The sequence below is a fragment of the Orcinus orca genome, chromosome 17 (genome assembly GCF_937001465.1).
Source record: "Orcinus orca chromosome 17, mOrcOrc1.1, whole genome shotgun sequence".
NCBI classification, from domain to species: domain Eukaryota; kingdom Metazoa; phylum Chordata; class Mammalia; order Artiodactyla; family Delphinidae; genus Orcinus; species Orcinus orca.
The window spans coordinates 54,921,380-54,942,163 of NC_064575.1; the positions used below are offsets into that span (position 1 = coordinate 54,921,380).

Below are 20,784 nucleotides of genomic sequence, written 5' to 3' on the forward strand. Positions count from 1 at the left end.
TTTAAAGAAGGTAATTATGTTGTCTCCAAAATGTCCATTAATGATATATTTAGAGGTAAAATATTGGGCTGGATCCCAGGGCTCTTGGTGCAACCAACTATGCAATGTTCTCAGACTTAGGGCCGCTCTGCTATAGTATCTGAATAGGCAGTTAAATAAGGGTAAGCAGTACTGGACATGTATTTATTCCAACACATTCAGGCCTTACCCTGTCTTGACCTCCCCTTATATTAGTATCCTCACCTTCACCCCATTCAGTTAACACTGGTTTTATAAATTTCCTCCAACAGCCAAGCTTCCTTCTACCCCTTGGTGTGTGCAGTTGCCCCCCTTTCAGTTTCGAATACCCTTCTCAGCGTGACTGGCTTCATCATTCAATACTCAGCTCAATTGTCTCCTCTGCCCAGAGGCCTTCCTTGACCACCCCATTTAATGTTGTCCCTCCCCCAACTTCCTGTCCCTTGTTACCACTGTATTCTATCTTATTTTCTTCAGATCACTTATCACTATCTGAAGTTGGCATTTATTTACTTAATTATTTTCTTTCCCTACAACAATAGGAAGGAAAGCTCCATGAAGGCAGGGACATTCTCTTTTTTTCTCTGTTGTATATCTAACTCCAAGAACAGTGCCTGCCACATAGTAGGTACAAAGCAAATATCTTTTAAATGAACGATCAAATCCTGGGAGTTGATCGTTAAAGGGAGCAAACCTGAAAATAAGAAATAACTTTTTTTCTTAAAGAAATCTGTAATATAGTGGCATTTTAGGCATTAGCCAGCTGTTGGGAAAGGAGTTTTGGAGATGACCGGCCTTCTTGGTGCTCCTTAAACTATCCTAAGTGTGTAGTGACCTGCTCTGTAACCAGCAAAGCGCTGCTTCCTATCATGAGACCCAAGACTAAGGAACATTTAAACAGTTTCATTACTAATAACTATAATCAAGGCAGATGTTTTTGACAAAAAATAATTTATTGATTAGCTAAATATTCTTCCCTAACTCTGGACATCAACTTTGTGACATAGACATACATGCACATACCCTCCAACACATTTAGATACTATAATATACATTATAGTATGTTAATAGAATGCATTTATATACAGTACCTGCAGTAATGTTAAAAATACTAAATTTTAAATTCGTGTCATCTCCGGCAATCAAAGAATTAGCATGAGAAACTCAGTTTTTATATACTCTTCAGAGAGAGATGTTTTCTTGAATGTTTAACTTAATTAGGGTTTCTTGACGTTAGAGCTGGTCATTGGAATTTCAGTTATAAGCTAAAGCCACATTCTTATGCAGCTATATTTGCATTTTACATGCTGACATATTTGCCAGTACATTAATTAAAAGGGACTGTGTCATACCATTTTTGTATCCCTATATTTGTGGGGATATATATTCAATAAACATTTGAATAAATGGTTACTACTTTACTAGCTGAAACCTGTAGATGGTCATTTGAGTAAATGAAATATAGCTTATTAAATTGTAATATAGAATCGTAATAATTTCAAACTCCACATTTTAGGAAAGAAATAACATTTAATATAGAGAAAATGTTTAGTGAGGTGAACTTTAGATGGGAGCAGGGTTTGTTACCCTCCCTTCCCCCCTCCCATAAGGAATATGCCAGAATTCAAGGAATCGCACTCGAAATCCAGACCTCCACTCAATGACTGGCAACTGGTGCAATCGAATCTGAGTGATCATAGTGATAGGTATTCAGTGAGCTCTTGGCACCTGCCTCCAGAAACACAGGAATGGGAAGGAAAGGGAATTAAGTCTTTCAAGGTGGCATAATGTTTGGGAACTTGGCCAGTCTCACTGGGTTTTTTCCTCCTCTATCATTATTCCTATTGTCTTCTAACTTTTAAGCCCTCTCTAGCACCACTTACTAGCCTAAGATGTTATAAATAGTCCTACTCAAGTGTCTTTTCTGCACCTGCGCTGCAGTTCTCATACTCCATTGTATGAGCTGCTGGGCCCTCTATACTTTATTCATAAAATTCTGCGTCACTCTAGTCTCTAATTCCTTGGGCAGGTTCTCTCCTAACCACCTTCCCAGCTCTCAATAAGATGAAATATTTTTTCATGACTGTATATTTTATTTACAGTGTTACTCTTATGCTCATACTCTCACAAACTCAGAATTTGTCCTATGTTTGCTGTTTATCTACTAGACTACTCAGTTCTATTCATTCAAACCTATCAAAAATACTTTTGGCCTATAAACTTCATTTAGCTTAATCACATAGCTCCTATAATCCCGTAAATATGCTATTTAAGTCTTTGGAGAATATTTACAAATATTTTACCTGCCTTTCATTACCTTTCTCCCAATGATAGGTGATACTAGATTTGCCCTTTAAAAAATATTTTGGGGTACAACTTTCAACAACTACAATCATGTCATAAAATAAATCACTTGCATTGGCAATTTTACACATTTCAAGAATACTAAATATATAAAGTTCTTCATTATTTTTCTAATGCCAAAAATTAGAAAACATGCATAAAACAATATTTAGAAATGTGGAAACACTGTTTCTTTCTGGAATTGAGCATCCTATATCAATGCCCAGTATTATTGTGTAGTAATCTCTTAGAATTAGCTTGAAAGCCATGGTACACCTTTAGCCCATGGAATGAACTATGCAAATTGAATTATTTGGCCTGTTTTCGTCCTTGATTGCTCTTTTCATTTGTCTGATTGTTTTAATTTTTTTCTTGTTACCAATACCTTTTATGTTCATTTTGGAAAAAACAAAATAGAAAAAAAAAGCATAACTACCAACCAGAGAAAATTAAAACTATTTACTTTTAGCATGCTGTTCACAGTACATCCTTTAGATTTCTTGCTATGACACTTTTTTTCCCAAAGAACATAAACATTCTGAACATATTTTATTTTTCTTTATATTCCCTTAATTCCCCTCTTGTGCAGATAACTAGTAGATCATCTATGAATCCAGGTTTCCTGAACTACCCAGTTTATCAAGAGATGTTCATTTCTTTGTATATGAATTTCTTTTCGTTTGTTTGTTTGTGACAGTGTGTCACTCTGGGATTTGAATTTACCTGTGTCCCCTAGTAGTAGGGTAAATCCCTATTTGGTATGTGTGCCAGCCAAAGCTAAGTTGCAGGTACCTGCTTCCTCTTACCCTTTCTCCCATAGCAAGAACATATTTTACGTCAATAAATATTTATTTACAACAGCATTTTCAAAGGTACATTCTATTTTATTGATGAACATAACTTATTTAAACACCCTCTACTGTTGGACATTTATGGAGTTTTACCATGTGTATGTATGTGTTCTACTATTGTAATTAATTCTGCAGTAAATACCATTCTTGCTAAATCTATGAACGTTGCCGTTTTCCCTTAGGATAAGTCCTAAAAGTAGTATTGATAGGTTAAAGGGTAGGCATGTTTTTTAAATGCTTTTGATACATATTGCCATATTGCCCTTCAGAAATCTGTCATTGGTACTACCACCAGCAGTATTGGAAAGTTACCATATTACCAGACCCTTACAAAATTTCTCTTTTAAAGTAATTGATAATGTAATGAATGGGTCTGTGCTTTCTTAACCACACTAAGCATTCCAAATGATCGCCCATGTTTACAGATTCTTTACTACAAAGTATTCCTTAAATAAAGAGTCACAAAACTATTAAAATGTTGGTTGATAGCTTGTTTGCTTGCAGTATTGTTTGCTTATAGTTCTAGGTGATGTCCAAGTGAGGAAAGTAAAGGAAACCAATAGTGATAGCCTAGCCTCAGTCTCCCTCTCTTCAAAACACAGCACTGGAGAGCAACTACTCGTAAACTCATCCCTGGTGATCTCTAAGCTTCAAGGAGATGAGAAGTAGAACCATTTTACAAAACTTTTAGTAACCTTTTTTGTAGATAATGCATTATCAAAGTTGTTAGGTTGAAGAGAAGTATACTTCTTTAAAACCAAATGGTCATTAAAATACTTATCTATAATCTGATTTATCCATTCAGTTAGTATTTTATTATATCCTGCTTAATTTTGGCCAAGTTCTTTATGCCCTTATATCCAACCATGAGAATTAAAATGCAAAAATCACAAGGTACAATATTTTGAGAGTCTATCTTTGACTTCCTTGGTAGGTAGTAGATTAGGAGGTTCTTTTAGAAAAGTATGTTTGGGGTAAAAATTCCTACATAACAGGAGTACTAGTTATTGAGACTATGGAACATATTATTTTGAAAGTCTTAGTCTCAACTAAACTTTGACTTTCCTAGACTATGCCATGCCTTTTCTGATGATAGCATACCATAAAAGTCATATGTTGCATTTTTATGTTCATTTGCCCAGAATCCATGAAACAAGAGATACTTGGGGAGCAAAATGTTTCGTAGTTAAAAGGGACCTTATAGATATTCCAGTTCAGCATGTTTAATGGATGCTTAATGGGTGATGATGGTGCTGGTGGTGGTGATAATAATAAGGAGAAGGAGGAAGAGAATAATTTTGGGAGCTCTTATGTGTTTCCCATTCTGCTTAGTGCTTTACTTAGGTTTTTTCATTTATTAAATGAGGAAGTTAAGTTCCAGAAAGGGAAACAACTCTCCCAAGATCAGTCAGTAAAGCCAAAGATCAAACCCAGATTTCCTGGCTCCCAGTATAGTCCACTCTCCATTACATAGTGCTGGCTATATGAAAAACCAGTTTAGACATTTGAATCTCAGAAGTTTTAAAATTTATAATTATAAATATCACTTCTATTGATGCTGTTAAGTATTTACATATATAATACATGTTGAAGGGCTTTAACCTTATTTTATCTATTGTCCATATTCCCTAATATTAATTTTTATTTACTGAATTTTTACTTTAGACATATTATCCCTATTCTTTAATATAAGAAAGTACAATAAGATATTCTCTTATAAATGAGGAACCTGAGAGTCAAGTAGAGCAATTAACGTTTCTAAAGGAAGTCAGTTAAGTAGCGGCAAATCTGGGATTTAAGCCCCCATCTGTTGCCTCCAAAACTCTTTCTACTTTACTCTATAGTTGCTTATTGAAGAATAGCAAAATTAAACAAGCTTGGAAATGATTGATTTGGGGCATTGTGGAAGTGTTATACACTGTCTCCTCTCTTTCTCTCTTGTTTATTTATGCCTCATTTCTTCTTAAAACTAATGTGAAGTAATGTGAATAGTACAATTTACTGTCTTTTTTAAAAATTTCATACTGAGGAAACGAACATAGGTTAATAAAGGTAACCTATGTGTTGAGAATTCCCTGGTGGTCCAGTGGTTAGGACTCCATGCTTCCACTGCCGGGGGCCCAGGTTTGATCCCAGGTCCTAACCTTTCAGTAGGTTTTACTCTAGGATAGAGGGGAAAAAATATTTTAAACATTTTAAAATGTTTAAAAGATTATTGCCTTCTGACCATATTGTCTAGAAAACTGGTAATGTTTCTTTCTTTCAAATGAATGCAAGAGGAAAATCTTTTCTTCATTTTTGGAATATAAACTTATATCAGTATATGAAAGTGTAAAGTGAAATAAATTATTTTTAATTCAAAACTAATGAAAACGTCAATCCCTGTTAGAAAATTTAACAGCTATTAGAAAACTCTTATTAATAAAATGAGAAAACTGAAAGAGCCACTCTTGGCAATAGAAGCGGTAATTTTTGCCATTTTTTGTAAAATTTCCCCACTCATCAAATTTCTCTTTGAAAGCTATAGTAAAGCAAATTCGAGAAGAATGCTTTGGAAACTTCTTTCATATGTTATATGGCTGCCTCAAAGTGTATTGCTCTTGCAGGACAGCATATTCTCTTAAATGAGCCCACTGATTTTTCGCAAATATTTTTTTCCTGTGACCACGCAAACCTGTGCCTTCTTTGAAAGCAGAAAGGAAATCATGTCTGATCTTGGATAGTTACGTTAAGGTTGGCCCTGAATAGTAAAACCCATTCAAGACCGTGGTATTTGAAAATTTTTGAGTCCTAAAAATATGTCCCACTAATGATATAATTGAATTATACTCCAGATATTTCATCTAAAATACCTTTTCTGTCTTTTCCTTTTTACTCTTGTCCTCACTTTTAATGATCCATCGGCCTACAGTGTCTTTACATCCAAAATGCAAAGCAGACAAATGGGCATCTCAGGGAAGAACATGACTAAAAGCACCAGCATCAGCGGAGACATGTGCTCGCTGGAGAAGAATGATGGCAGCCAGTCTGACACTGCAGTGGGCGCCTTGGGCACCAGCAACAAAAAGCGGCGCTCTAGCATTGGGGCCAAAATGGTAGCTATTGTTGGTCTCTCCCGGAAAAGCCGCAGTGCTTCTCAGCTCAGCCAAACGGGTAGGCATTTTTATGTTACTCTTTTGACTTCCTAATTGAGTTGTAATTAATTAAAATACATATTCTTTTCTCTTATTTATTCTGTCTCAGTAATGTGTAGATGATGACATGTTCCAGAAGGAAAGGGGCATATTTTAAACTAGTTAACTTTTCCGAAAATATAACAATGACTTTGTTTTTCAGTGATCGGTGAACCTGCTTCTCAGTGAACCTTGGTTACTGTTCTTGAAATGCACTTAACGTCTTTTCTCCTCAGAGAGGAGTTAAGCTGTGGTCCTCCTGATTGTTAGTTGCTGGTCCTCTGTAAAGGTACTCTGATCTGTGAGATATTTACTTTTCTTTAGGTTCCTCAAGTTGGAACCAGCCAAGTTAATTTCCCCTCCCAGCAAGTTACCGTGATGAAGATGACGCCACGTATTTTGTGTGAATAACATACTTCATTTATTGCTGACAGCCTAACTTCTTTTTCAGTTTGTAAGCAGCATTTACCAGTTGTATCAATTTTCTCATGCAGTTTTTATTTCCCTGTTAACACTTCAAGCAGCAATATTCTCCAGCAGCAGGGATGGAGGAATTTTCTGCTGACAGGGAAGATACTCAAAGCTTTGCTACTTTAAAATTCAGTCTCGAATCACATCTGCAAAAATAAATTAGATACCACACTCCTACTCAGAAAAGCTACTGTTAGTAATTAAGAAATTTGTGAGTCAAAGCAATGGCTTTTTCAAATGGGTGTTGATAATTAAGCATTAAGTCCCTGGTATCTTGGAAATAATAGCATATCTTCTACTTAACACACAAACAAAAGCATATAATATGGTGTTTCTTTTACAGCAAATAAATTATAGGCAAATGGATTAAATCTCATTTGTGTCTGAATACTAGGGTTCTGGTACAGAGAAGCCAGGGCTTAAATCTACAGCACAAAAGAATTTAAGGATATGTTAATTCCTGGACCCGGCTAACCTTGGTTTTACAAACTGTAACAGTGATTCTGGAATTTGAGCCTTATATAATAGTATTATTTTGAAATAATTATTTGATGGCATTCCTTATATCCTGGTTGTAACTTACTATATATTTCATGTGATTATGTTAGAGTAATTTTTCACTTGGTGTTTTAAAATGTTACTTTGCATTTTAATATAGAATTAGAAATTTAATTTATGGACATAGAGATCATATTTAAAGGATTTTTTAAATTGCTAGCATTTACACATAATTAACTGTGTTGTGCTAAAATGATAGATGTTGGCCTTTTGAAATTGAGAGGTTTTTTTCTCTCGCAGTTAGAACTTTATTTATTGCATTTTTCTCTTTAAAACTTACAAACATTTGTAAACCCAAAACTGCTCTAAAAAAAGTCTATTAATCTAAAAAATGAAGAACCTAAAATAGGCACTGATAAAACTACAAGTTAGAGAATATGTGGTGTTAAATGAAATAAATAATTCTATTCATTCAGGGGTTTGAGCACTTACTATGTGCCAGGCACATGGAGAACACAGATGAATAAGAAATCATTTATAACCTGAGTTGCTTATACTCTAGTAGAAGATAGATACTTCAACAGATTGCTTCAAGATCCTATGTCAGTGGTAAAACTAGAATTACATAGAAAGTGTGCTGAGTGCTCAGAGGAGGATTGTTTGAATTCCAGGAGTGAATACCTGGAGGAGATGTTGCCTGATCCAAGGCCTGAAAAAAGAGTGGTTGCTAACCAGGTAAAGGCCAATTAGAAAGGTGTTCCAGATAGAAACCGTAATGACAAAGGAATGGAAGTATTACATATACAGGAATGATAGGAAATAGATGTGATTTTAACAAAAAATTTTGGACTGAATGTGGCTAGAGGCAAGGTCGATAGGTCATGGAGAGTCTCATAGATCATATTAATTTGTAGGTGATAGGAAGTTTTAAAGGGTTTTCAGTAGAGAATTGATATGGATAGATTTGCATAATATATATTTTGTAGGCCATTCAGGCAGCCATTTACTTATCTAACAAATATTTTTTGAGCATCTACCATATGCTGTATTTTAAAGAAAACATGGACAAGATGAGATCCTTCTCTTGGAGCTTATATCTAGTGGAGCTGCAATGAAGAAGTAAACCTAAGTCAGCATCTGGTAAAGAGGATTTTAGGATAAATTAGCAGAATAGTACAATATTTCAGATAAGAGATAAGATCCTGAACTAAGTGAGTTGTCAGTTATAATAAAGATAGAGAGTGGTTGATAAATTCAGGGGATTGTTAACAAGCAAAATTAGTAGTCAGTCACCCGATTTATTCATGGGTCGGATGTGGGGAGGTGAAGGAGAGAAGATTCTAAGGTAATCCCCATATTTCTGGCTTAACATCCCTGGATGGATGGTTGTGGTGCTATTAATGGATATTGGAAGTATAAAAGAAGGAATAGGTTGGGAGAAGGAGAGGTGTCAATTTAGGATACTTTGAATCTGAGATATCTATGGAACATCCAAGTAGAAATGTCTAGAACATATTTAAATAAACTCTTCTAAAGCTCGTGTCAGAACCAGAGACATAAATCTGGGAGTTATAACGTTTAGAGGTTGCTTGAAACCATGAACATGAGTGAGACTGCCCAAGAAGAACACTGCAGATAAAAGAGCAGTAGGTGAAGGCAGTGCTCTGTGGAAGATTAACCTTTTAGAATTGGACAGAGGAACAGGAGCCAATGAAGACCAAGAAGAAATTATCATGAAGAAAGGACAAACACTCTGAGAGAGTAGTGTCACAGAAGCTAAGAGTATAGAACGTTTGAAGAAGATGGTCAATATTTCTCAATGATCAATTTCATGTCTTCATAGTTTTGGCATTAATATCCCATATATCTTTCTTTGACAATATTTTTATTTAAAAATAGAGATCTGTTGACCATACACTGATTTGATTTTTATTGTCAAAAACACTGTGATGTTAGCAGATTTAAGAAATGTAGTTTAGTTCTTTGTTATATCATATAGCCCCTTCTTATGTATATAGCATAGCAGAAAATAACGTGTTCCTTTTTGTTGTTGTCTACATTTATATTCAGTAACATTATAATTGTTAAATTTTTTATCATTCTTAAAATGTGCAGTTGCATTCCTACGTACACAACGTATAGCTTCGACCTACATTGACAATAGAATTCAGAATATCTCTCATTTTAAAGCCAGAGATTAACTGTAGAATAGCCAACAGAGATTGTTTTGTAATTACTGGACTCCAAACTTCCAGTGGGTTTCTAAATTCTGTATTTCTGTGTATATGTCTCAAGTAAGGTTTTTATGTTTTCTTTTCTTAAAAATGCAGTAACAAGCTCTAACAGTGTTTAAAACTGAAATCTTCACATTTAATACCTAAACTCTTTGATCATATGATAACATTATCTAAAACAATGAATGGATTTATGATGTTGCATCTTACAATAGATCCTTTGTTTTGATTTTTCTGGCCTTTGCATGGAGATCTGCATGTAATTAATTTATAGTTATTTAATTAATGATATACCATAATATCTTCAACTTCTTAAAATGATACTCATTGTAAAAGTAAATATCATTTTACCAGTATGGATTTCAAGACCAGATAAAGACGGCTTACTTGACTTCTGAAGAGTAGAAAACTCAGCAAAATGGTATCTTTCTAAAGAATGTCAAAATTATTCTGGATTATGATTATGTATGATTATGTAGGATCAGTAATCATACATAAACAATAATTGATGAAGGGGAAACCATTTATAAAGATATGTTGGTTAATACACATAGTAGCTAAGTCATATCTCTCTTCTTTTCCCAGGCTATTTTGTATCCTTCTTTGACTGTTGAGTGGAAACTCACCATTTTTGAAGCTTAAATATATCTTGCTAAACATCACAACCTTGTAGAAAGCACATAGGGTGAATAAGGAGACTTGGATGCTATTGCTTACTCTGGGTTATATAAGATATCAAATATGGCCTCTTAAGAAAACCTGCCCAGGGGCTTCCCTGGTGGCGCAGTGGTTGAGAGTCCGCCTGCCGATGCAGGAGACACGGGCTCGTGCCCCGATCCGGGAGGATCCCACATGCCGCAGAGCGGCTGGGCCCGTGAACCATGGCCACTGAGCCTGCGCGTCCGGAGCCTGTGCTCTGCAACTGGAGAGGCCACAACAGTGAGAGGCCCGCGTACCGCAAAAAAAAAAAAAAAAAAAAACCTGCCCAACATATCTGAGTCATAGAATGTTCATCTGACAGTTGTATTTAACACCTGCTGTCCTAACAGAGTTTTTATAAAGATAATACTTTAAATGTATAAGAAAATGCCTTCAGAACTTAAAAATCATTTTATAGATGTAAGCTATAAATAGCAAATTCAGCCTCATGGGGAATCAGGAATTCTATTTTAGACATGTCAATTTTGAGATGCCCATGAGACGTCTAAGTACCGTCATTATATGGTTAGCTGGATATGCATCCATATTAGGTCAAGGCTAAGCATGTAATTTGGGAGTAATCAGCAGGTAATATTTAAAGCCATGGCACTAGATAATATTACTTTGTGTAACTTGAATCAAGAGGAAAACTAAAGACAGAGCCCTGGTATATGCCAACATTTAGATATCAGGAAGAGAGTCCAATAAGGAAACTTAAGAGAGAGCAGCCATTAAAGAAAATGAAAAAGAAGAATATGGTATCTTGGAAACCAAAGGAAGAAAATATTTTAAGAAAGCTGATCATCTCTGTCAAGTGCTTCTGGTAGTTCAGATAAGATGAAGATTGGGAGTTGACCATTGGATTTCGCAAGATGGAGGAATTTGGTAAACCTTGACAAACCTTGCAATGGTGGACAAAGCCTGATTGGAGCAGGTTAACAAAAATGGGAGGTGAAGTAGAGTCCCTGAGAATAATTTCAAGAATAAAAATTAGAACACTTAATACTTATTGAGCACTTTCATGTGCTAGGCACTGTTTTAAGCACTTTACATGTAAATCATTTAAATCTTACAATGTTATGGAGCAAGAATTAATTACTATTACCCTCATTTTATAGATGAGGGAATCAAAGTAGGCAGAAGGGGAGTAACTTCCCCAAGTTTACTTAACTAGTTAAGGGTCGAAATTGGGATTTAAATCCAGGCAGTATAGATCTGGAGACTTCGTTCTTAATTATTCTGTTATAGTCTAGACCAGCACTGTCCAATAGAACTTTTAGCAGTGTTGGCATTGCTCTATATCTGCATTATCCAATACAATATGGTAGCCAACATGTGGCTACCATACAACCAACATGTGGCTATTGAGCACTTGAAATGTGGCTTGTGTGACTGAGTAACTGAATTTTAAATTTTTTTACATTTTTAATTTATATAATTTTAAGTAGGCACATATGATTAGTGACTACTGTGTGCAAATAAAAACAATTTCTAGGATTTTTTGATAAAAAGGGAAATTAAAAAAATAGGACTATAGCTTGGAAGAAATAGATCAAAGAAGAGTTTTGGTTTTTTAATGAGAGGGGATACTTGTGGGAACAACTGAGTGGGTGAGAGAGCTTCGGATCCAGAGCTTAAGTAGAGATCAGCTGTTATAACCTGTGGCCACTCAGGAATCTCTGCTCTTTTCATCTTGTAGTAATTTCTAAGCTCACCCAGTACTTTATACTTCCTCTAATTATAATACTGAGTAACTGTAATCATTTATGTATTTGTCTATCTCTTGGCTAGACTGTTTTTTCTTATTTTGTACATCCTTCTCAGTGTCTGGTATAGTATCAAATATAGTGATCTCCGATGAAAGGCCCATGTACTCCTTTGGGGTTCATGATGAAGTTCTCTGGAGGATGGAACGAAAATGGTAGAACTTATTTTTCCTTTTAATCTAAAAGACAAAAAAGAAATTAAGCACTACCATATTTAATATATGGCTTCACCCTAGTTTTCTCAGTTGGTCTGGATGTCAGTCAGGTGTTGCATGCCTTTCTGGAGGTGTTAGTTTCCTTAACCACAAGAAAATGGGCAAGAGGCTCACAGAGATTCCTGCAATGAAACTGGATTAAGTGTGATACTAATACTGCAACTACACAAAAATGTAGTCCTGAAACTTCTACCCCTAGTCAGGCTTTTCGTTAGCCACTGATGAAATAAACAAAGTGACACTCTAAGATCTGACAAGAAGTCACTAAAAAATCCTAAGTTCTCAGGAAAATTAATAAAATACAGATTTATATCCACTATTATTAACAATGAACTTTACCCTACATTTATACTTTATATGATCTATGGTGTTTTTGTTATGAAGTTTCTTTTTCAACTATGACATTATTAAAGCTAAGTGTGAGAAAACTGAATTTGGAAGCACACCTTCAAGTTGCTCTATTTAGTAGCTGACATAATACCAGCTGCAATAAAATATAAACCTTGAAAACTTAGTACAAAAGAAGTTCATTCATTGAGCAAATATCAGTCCAATGCAGTTATTCCCAGTGGACCGGTGGCCTGCCCTCTGGTCATTCAGAGTTTGAGGCTCTTTTCATCTCGTGGCTCTACCGTCTTCTAGGGCCTTGGGGCCCTCTGTATTCAGCCAGCACATGGGAAGCTTTTATGGGCAAGATTTGGAAATAATGAAGTCACTTCTGCCTTTATTTCATTGGCTACAACTCAGTCACAAGGCTGATGCTAGAAAATGGGAGGTTGGGAAATGTAGTCTAGGGAGTGCTCAGGAAAAAGAGGAAGCAGTTTTGTAAGCAAACCAATATTTTTAAAAACTATAATGTACATTACTTCAAACATTTTTCTTGAGAGCATAAAGCCTTATTTCACCACTTGAAATAATGATTTGCAAATATTTATTGCATTTTAATCTTTTAAAATATTTGTATGTATTTTATGTTTTCTAAAAGTAAATACATAATTTATAATTTTCTTTTTACTGAAATAGAGGTGGTCTCTCATTGTAGTTCAGATTTGTATTTCCCTAATGATTAGTGATATTGAGCATCTTTTCATGAGCTTATTGGCTGTTTGTGTATCTTCTTTGTAGAAATGTATATTTGAGTCCTTTGCCCATTTTCTTTTTTTTAATTGAAGTATAACTGACATACAACATTATATTAGTTTCAGGTGTACAACATGATGATTCAGTATTTGTATATGTTGTGAGATGATCACTACAATAAGTCTAGTTAACACCTATCACCTTATATAGTTACAGGATTTTTTTTTGGGATGAGAACTTTTAAGATCTAACCTCTTAATAATTTTCAAATATGCAATACAGTATTATTATTACAACATTATTATTAGTCACCACGCTGTACATTACATTCCCATGACTTGTTTATTTTACAACTGGGAGTTTGTACCTTTTGAATCCCTTCACCCATTTTACCAATACCCCCGCCTGGCCTCTAGCAACCACCAATCTGTTCCCTGTATCTATGAGCTTAGTGCTTTCTGTTTTTCTTTAAGATTCCATATGTATGTCAAACAGAATGATATTTGTCTTTCTCTGTCTGACTTACTTTACTTGGCATAAGCCTGAAGGTCCATCCATGTTCTCACAGATGACAAGATTTCATTCTTTTCTATGGTTGAATAGTGTGTGTGTGTGTGTGTGTGTGTGTATCACATTTTCTTTATCCATTCATCCATCAGTTGATACTTAGGTTGTTTCCCTATCTTGGCTATTATAAATAATGCTGCAGTGAACATGGAGTACAAATATCTTTTCAAGTTAGGGTTTTCATTTTCTTCAGATAAACACCCAGAGGTAGAATTGCTGGATTATATGGTAGCTCTACTTTTTAATTTTTTGAGCAACCTCCATACTGTTTTCTTTAGGTGCTGCAGCAATTTACATTCCCACCAGCAGTGTATAAAGGTTTCCTTTCCTCCACATCCTCACCAACACTTGTTATTTCTTGTCTTTTTGATAATAGCCATTCTACCAGGTATGAGGTGATATTCTCATTGTGGGTTTGATTTGCATTTCCCTGACAATTAGTGATGTTGAGCATGTTTTAATGTACCTGTTGGCCATCTGTATGTCCTTTTGAAAAAATGTCTCTTCGGATCCTTTACCCATTTTTAAATTGAATTGTTTGGGTTTTTTACTACTAGTTCTCAGAGTTCTTTATGTATTTTGGATATTAACCCCTTATCAGATATATTATTTGCAAATATTTTCTCCCATTCAGTAGGTTGCTTTTTCATTTTGTTGACGGTTCCTCTGCTGTGCAGAAGCTTTTTAGTTTTATGTAGTCCCACTTGTTTATTTTTGCTTTTATTGCCTTTGCTTTTGGTATCAAGTTCAAAAAATCATTGCTAATATGGATGTCAAGGGGCTTACTGTGTTTTCTTCTAAGAGTTTTATGGTTTCAGGTCTTACCTTCAAGTCTTTAATCCACTTTGAGTTAATTTTTGTGTATGGTGTAAGATGGTGGTCAGTTTCATTCTTTTGCATGTGGCTGTCCAGTTTTCCCAACACTATTTATTGAAGAGACTGTGCTTTCCCCATTGTATATTCTTGGCTCCTTTGTTGTAAATTAATTGACAAAAATGCATGGGTTTGTTCCTTGGCTCTCTATTCTGTGCCATTGATCTATGTGTCTGTCTTTATGCCAGTATTATACTATTTTGATTACTATTGCTTTGTAATATAATTTGAAGTCAGAGAGTGTGATGCCTCCAACTTTGTTCTTCTTTCTCAAGTTTGCTTTGGCTATTTGAAGGGCCTTTTGTGGTTCCGTACAAATTTTAGGATTGTTTATTTCTGTGAAAAATGCCATTGGAATTTTGATAGAGATTACATTGAACCTGTAGATTGCTTTGGGTAGTGTGGACATCTTAACAATATTAATTCTTCCAATCAATGGGCACAGAATATCTTTCCATCTATTTGTGTCTTCCTCAGTTTCTTTCACCAACGTCTAATAGTTTTCAATGCACAGGCCTTTAACCTCTTTTGTTAAATTTATTCCTAGGTAATTTTTTCTTTTTGATGCAATTGTAAATGGGATTGCTTTCTTAATTTTTCCTTCCTGATAGTTCATTATTAGTGTATAGAAACCCAATTTCTAATTGGACTTTATTTTGTTGTTGTTGTTGAGTTGAAAAATATTTTTTATGGCAAAAAAATATAAACCTGTTTTTTAGATTCTTAAGGGTCATCTGTGTATTAATAACATTTTATATGTAACTTATTTGAATTTGTCTGAATCCCATTGGACTTCAAATCCTTGATGGAAAGAACTATATCTCATTCATTTTTATATCTATGGTACCTAAGATGATAGCTGGTATCTACTAAATACTCAATATTTTTTTGAATGAATGAATGAACAATTCAGTGCATCTTTGTTCTAGACAAGAAAAAAAACTATATTCCTCCAGATGTTAAACTGCTACACTGGAGTTTTAAAAGCTATAAATGATCATATAAATATATGTCAAATATTTCTTATTTCTCATCTCATATTCTAGTGTTTTGTTATTATTTTTTATGGAAAGAATAACAGAGCTCTTGAAAGATATTGTTAAGGAAGTATCCACTTACATCTACAAATTATCTTTCATTATCCCTTCTCAAGCCTAAATATTATACTCTTAATCAAATTATTAAAAATTTGCTAATGAATTCTTATGGTATTTTAATAATTTCCCTAAAGCACAGACATTACCATGCATTTATTCATCTCATTAAGTAAACATTTTTATCACTCTTTGCAAGGAAGGCATCTTAGTGGGTGCTATGGAAGACAAAACTTAACAAAATGGAGTCCCCACTCTCTCATAGCTGTTATACTCAATCTTAAAATCTACTAGAAGAAATGAGTTGTAGGCTTGAGTAAATATAAAGCAAATTGGAACATGATGAGGACAAGCGAGAGGTAAAAAGAATATTCTATAAGGGAGTGTAACAGAATGGAGAAAAGAGATTTTAGAGTTTTAGATACTAGAGCCCATCTCTGCTACATGGGCATGTTACTTAACCTCTCTAAACCTCCATTCTCAGCTGTATAAATAATGGAATCTGTCTTCCTACCTCATGAGGTTGTTATGCGCACTTATGAAAGCACGTAAAACGTTGTCCAACAAGTTCTCAATGAATGGTGGCTGCGACTGTTAATATCATTAACAGTTTAACTGTTACTGTTAATAGTATTATTATTATATTATCATTAGTATAGCAGTGGAAATGATTACTTTCAACACTGATGCCAAGGTGACAGTTGATCTGAGCCTTGAATTTTAAATGTTGTTTAAACTTGTGAAGATGCCGGGAATAGGCATGGATATTTCAGACATGGGCAATATTAGACCCAGAGACATGGACATGCAGTTTTTGTATGAGCAGAGCAAAGAGTAGTTGACACTTAATGGGAGATGACACGAGCAATATAGGTTGGGGCAAGATTACAAAAAACTTAATGTCAGGCCAAATAGTTCAGACTGTAGAGTTGGCAGTAGGGAGCTATTGCAGGATTTGGAGCAGGGTCATGACAATCAGAGCTGGAAAGATTTTGTCAATAAAGACTTGAGATCAAAAATAAGAGACAGTTTTATTAGTTTAGAGCAGAGATGATGCAGGCCTAATCAATGGTGTATTAGTTTTCTGTTGCTGCCATAAGAAATTACCAAAAACAAACTTAGTTACCTAAAACAGTGGAAATCTACCACTCTGTCCGAAGTCTAGGTGATCTTGGCTGGTTTCTCTTCTCTGTGTCTTACAAGACCAAAATCAAGGTGTCATCAGTATTGGGCTTTTATTTGAAGGCTCAAGAGAAGACTCTTTCTCTAAGTTCATTCAGGTTGTTGGCAGAATTCTGTTCCTTTCCTTCGTAGGACTAAGGTTTCCATTTTCTTTGACACATGACCCCCTTCATCTTCAAGCCGACAGTGTCACATCGAATCTTTCTTGTGCTTCTAATCTCTCTGAGTACCCATTCGGCTGCACCTCTCTAGCCAGAGGAAGCTCTCTGCTTTTAAGGGCTCATGTAATTAGATTGGGCCCACTCGGATGATCCAGGATATCTCTCTGTTTTAAGCTCCTTAACCTTAATTACATCTGCAAAGTGCCTTTTGCAATATAATGTAACGTATTTATAGATTCCAGAGAATAGTGCATGGACATCTTTAGGGACAATTCTGCCTATCACAAATGATGATAGTGGATAGAGATGGAAAAGTGGGGAGATTCAAGAAATATTGTAGATATATTTTTTAATGTATTATTTACATCCTGTATGCTTCCTGGGAGTCAATGCAAAATGGAAATAAAAGTTAACTTTCACAATTTACACTATCTGACCAAAGAACACATACCAGTCATTAAGATATAAGCTTTTTTTTCTAATATAAAATTAAGAAAATAACTTGTCAGTCATTAAAAAGACATAATTAGCAATAGCATGAGTTTGTTCATTTTAATTTTCACAAACTGAGATATATAATTTATCATCCTCATTTCACATGTTAGAAAACTGAGACTTAGAATTTGTATGGTGGGCAGATATACTCAAAGCTGGTACTCTTTATGCGACCCCACTGCTGCAAACAGAATGTTTTAATAATTAGTTCTTTTCATATCATTAAGAGGAAAAAAACATTCTCTTCAAAATAAAAGTTTATCAGGGAACTACTTTTAATTTAATGTAGGTTTTATTTAATGTAATTGGACATAATTTTAAGATGTAAATAGCCAGAGGATTGGATTGTACATCCTAGTTATCAGTAAAGGCCCAATAAATAACTAAACCATAATGAGTTTAATTGTAAGCTCAGCAGCACATATTAAAGAAAAGAAGTCTTTTAATTTTATTAAAATTAAGTGCTTTAAGGTTTTTGAGCACAGAGTATAAACAGAGCATAAAAATCTGATTTTAAGTTAAAGGCCATTTTTAGTGAAATTCCCATATACTCTGAATAGGTATATGGAGCTACTAGATGCTTTTTATTTGATGAGTCCTTTTTCTCTTACCCACTAGGAAGACTTCCAAAGAGACAGTTGCAGGTGTTTGTTGGAAATGTAATAAAGCCCTAGCTAAGCAGTGTAAAATTCTACTAGGAGTAATCATAATTTGTTTTTTCAACATATGGAAGAAGGTAGGAGTGTTGGCTCATTGCCCCTTGGGCTTTGAAACCTCTTTGGTATCACAGACTTTATAGAATGAAAAACACTAAGGCAGAATCTATCTTTCCTCTCTGATGCTGCTCTAAGTAGACAAATCCTTCTAACTTTTTATTGTATGACTTTTCAAAAAAACTGACATTCCTATTCACTACCTTATAACATCTTAACATATTGTTTTTTTTAATTTATTTATTTATTTATTTATTTTTGGTTGTATTAGGTCTTTGTAGCTGCGCATGGGCTTTCTCTAGTTGCGGCAAACAGGGGCTACTCTTTGTTGTGGTGTACGGGCTTCTCATTGTGGTGGCTTCTCTTTGTTGAGGAGCATGGGCTCTAGGTACGTGGGCTTCAGTAGCCGTGGCACGTGGGCTCAGTAGTTGTGGCTGGCAGGCTCTAGAGCACCGGCTCAGTAGTTGTGGCGCACGGGCTTAGTTGCTCCGCGGCATGTGGGATCTTCCTGGACCAGGGCTCGAACCTGTGTCCACTGCACGGGTTGGCAGGTGGACTCTTAACCACTTCGCCACCAGGGAAGTCCCCATATTGTTATTTAATAAATATTTATTGAAATTCTACTCTGTGGCAGACACCATGGTATATATTAAGTGGGATCCTCTTCATATGGTATTTATGTTCCAGTGGGAAAGACAGGCCTTAACAAATAAATAAAGTAATAATTAGTCAGAATTACAAAGTTTGCCTTGATGGAAATGTACCACGTAGCATGAAAGCGTATCACAGGAGATGCTAACTTAGTCTGGCTCATCTTTACATCCACCCCGGCTCTTGCACATAGTCGGGTTTCAACAAATGCCTATTGAATGATATGCACATCCGTACAGTGCCCTTCTGTCTTTATGTATGGTTTATTCAGCAATCTCCACGTTTATGAATATGGTCCACAAATAATTTCCCTGTGGCATCTGTGTGTGTTTCTGTTAAAAACAGTTGAAAGCCAAATGACCTTTTGAAAAGGGATTTAAATTCAACTGTATAGGATCTGAATGTGTATACTATGTATATTCTGAGGGAGAGAGGCCATAGATACCAATTTAACCTAGATATGTGCTTGGTTGAAACAGTGAGAAAGTGGATCCAGTATAATTCTCTTACACATTAAAGTTTGGTACTGACATGAGAATGTAATTTCTGTACCTTTTAGTCCAAAGAATGGTTTGGTTTGGTTTGGGTTTGGGTTTTTATTTTGTTCTAGTATGTGAGGAATCCATTGCTTTTTACTTGAAGCTTCATGGTGGCTTACAAAATGAGATTGGAACAATAGCTGATAGTGAAGTATGAGATGAGGTGGGGGAATATACTGATGAGGCAATTGATGGTGAGGCAGCATGGAATGCAGAAGTAAGAAAAAATAGAAATGTGTAGAGACAGGGAAATAATTGCAGAAAACCACAGAGAACCTGCAGGGGTATGTGCTCATAACTGAGTCATTTCTAGTTCAGCACCTTTCATCCAAACCCTCCTTTCTAAGGGAAAGATAGTAGCAAAATGTAGGAGAACAATGGCCACCAGCCTCCTCTTGTGTCTTCCTCCTTCCTCTGCCAGAGCTAATTTATCCTGAATTAGAGCTATCTGTGTCAAAGGGAAGATGTGTGACCAGAGGTTTCTTACTTCCTCGCAACCAGGCTGAATTCTTCTTTTAACCAGTCAGTTGTAAAATTATCTTTCAGGAAACGACAATTTATTAGTTCTACTTCAATATGTTAAAATAGATTCCTTTAAAAAATACAAATGAGGGCTTCCCTGGTGGCGCAGTGGTTGAGAGTCCGCCTGCCGATGCAGGGGACATGGGTTTGTGCCCCGGTCCGGGAAGATCCCACGTGCCGTGGAGCAGCTGGGCCCGTGAGCCATGGCCGCTGAGCCTGTGTGTCCGGAGCCTGTGCTCCGCAATGGGAGAGGCCACAAAGTGAGAGGCCCGTGTACCGCAAAAAAAAAAAAAAAAAAATACAAATTCTATTTAAGAATCTGCGTTCATTTGACTTCTTCCATTTTGAAAGTTTTCCCCCCAAAATAAGGACATTAAAAATTATTTTGCACAAATGAAAATACCTGTGTTTTAGAAACAAAATAGTAAATGTACTGAACAATGAGAGAGATGGCATACCATATAACTAAATACCTATAACTGTATGTTTGAAAGTTCATTTCTTATTTCCAACTGAAATGGAAAACTTAAGTTTATTTCCTTCCTCAAGGAAGTATAATATTTCTTCTTCCAAATCATACAGCACATGCACAATTTTAAGCCTACTTAGGGTCCTCTCTTTGAATCATATTCTAGAATT

The 20,784-nt window shown here is 35.4% G+C and overlaps 1 protein-coding gene across 14 annotated transcripts in view; it reads left to right on the forward strand.

The window, feature by feature from the left end:
- The window catches only part of RIMS2 (regulating synaptic membrane exocytosis 2), a 635,932-nt gene that overhangs the window by 541,771 nt on the left and 73,377 nt on the right, over positions 1-20,784 (forward strand). For 7 of the 14 annotated variants that reach the window (XM_049700520.1, XM_033438149.2, XM_049700521.1 and 4 more), the window contains one exon: positions 6,124-6,365. The exons of the other annotated variants lie outside the window; for them this stretch is intronic. In XM_049700520.1, coding sequence (XP_049556477.1) covers positions 6,124-6,365 — 242 coding nt within the window. The remainder of the gene's footprint in view (positions 1-6,123; positions 6,366-20,784) is intronic. 14 annotated transcript variants of the gene reach the window in all.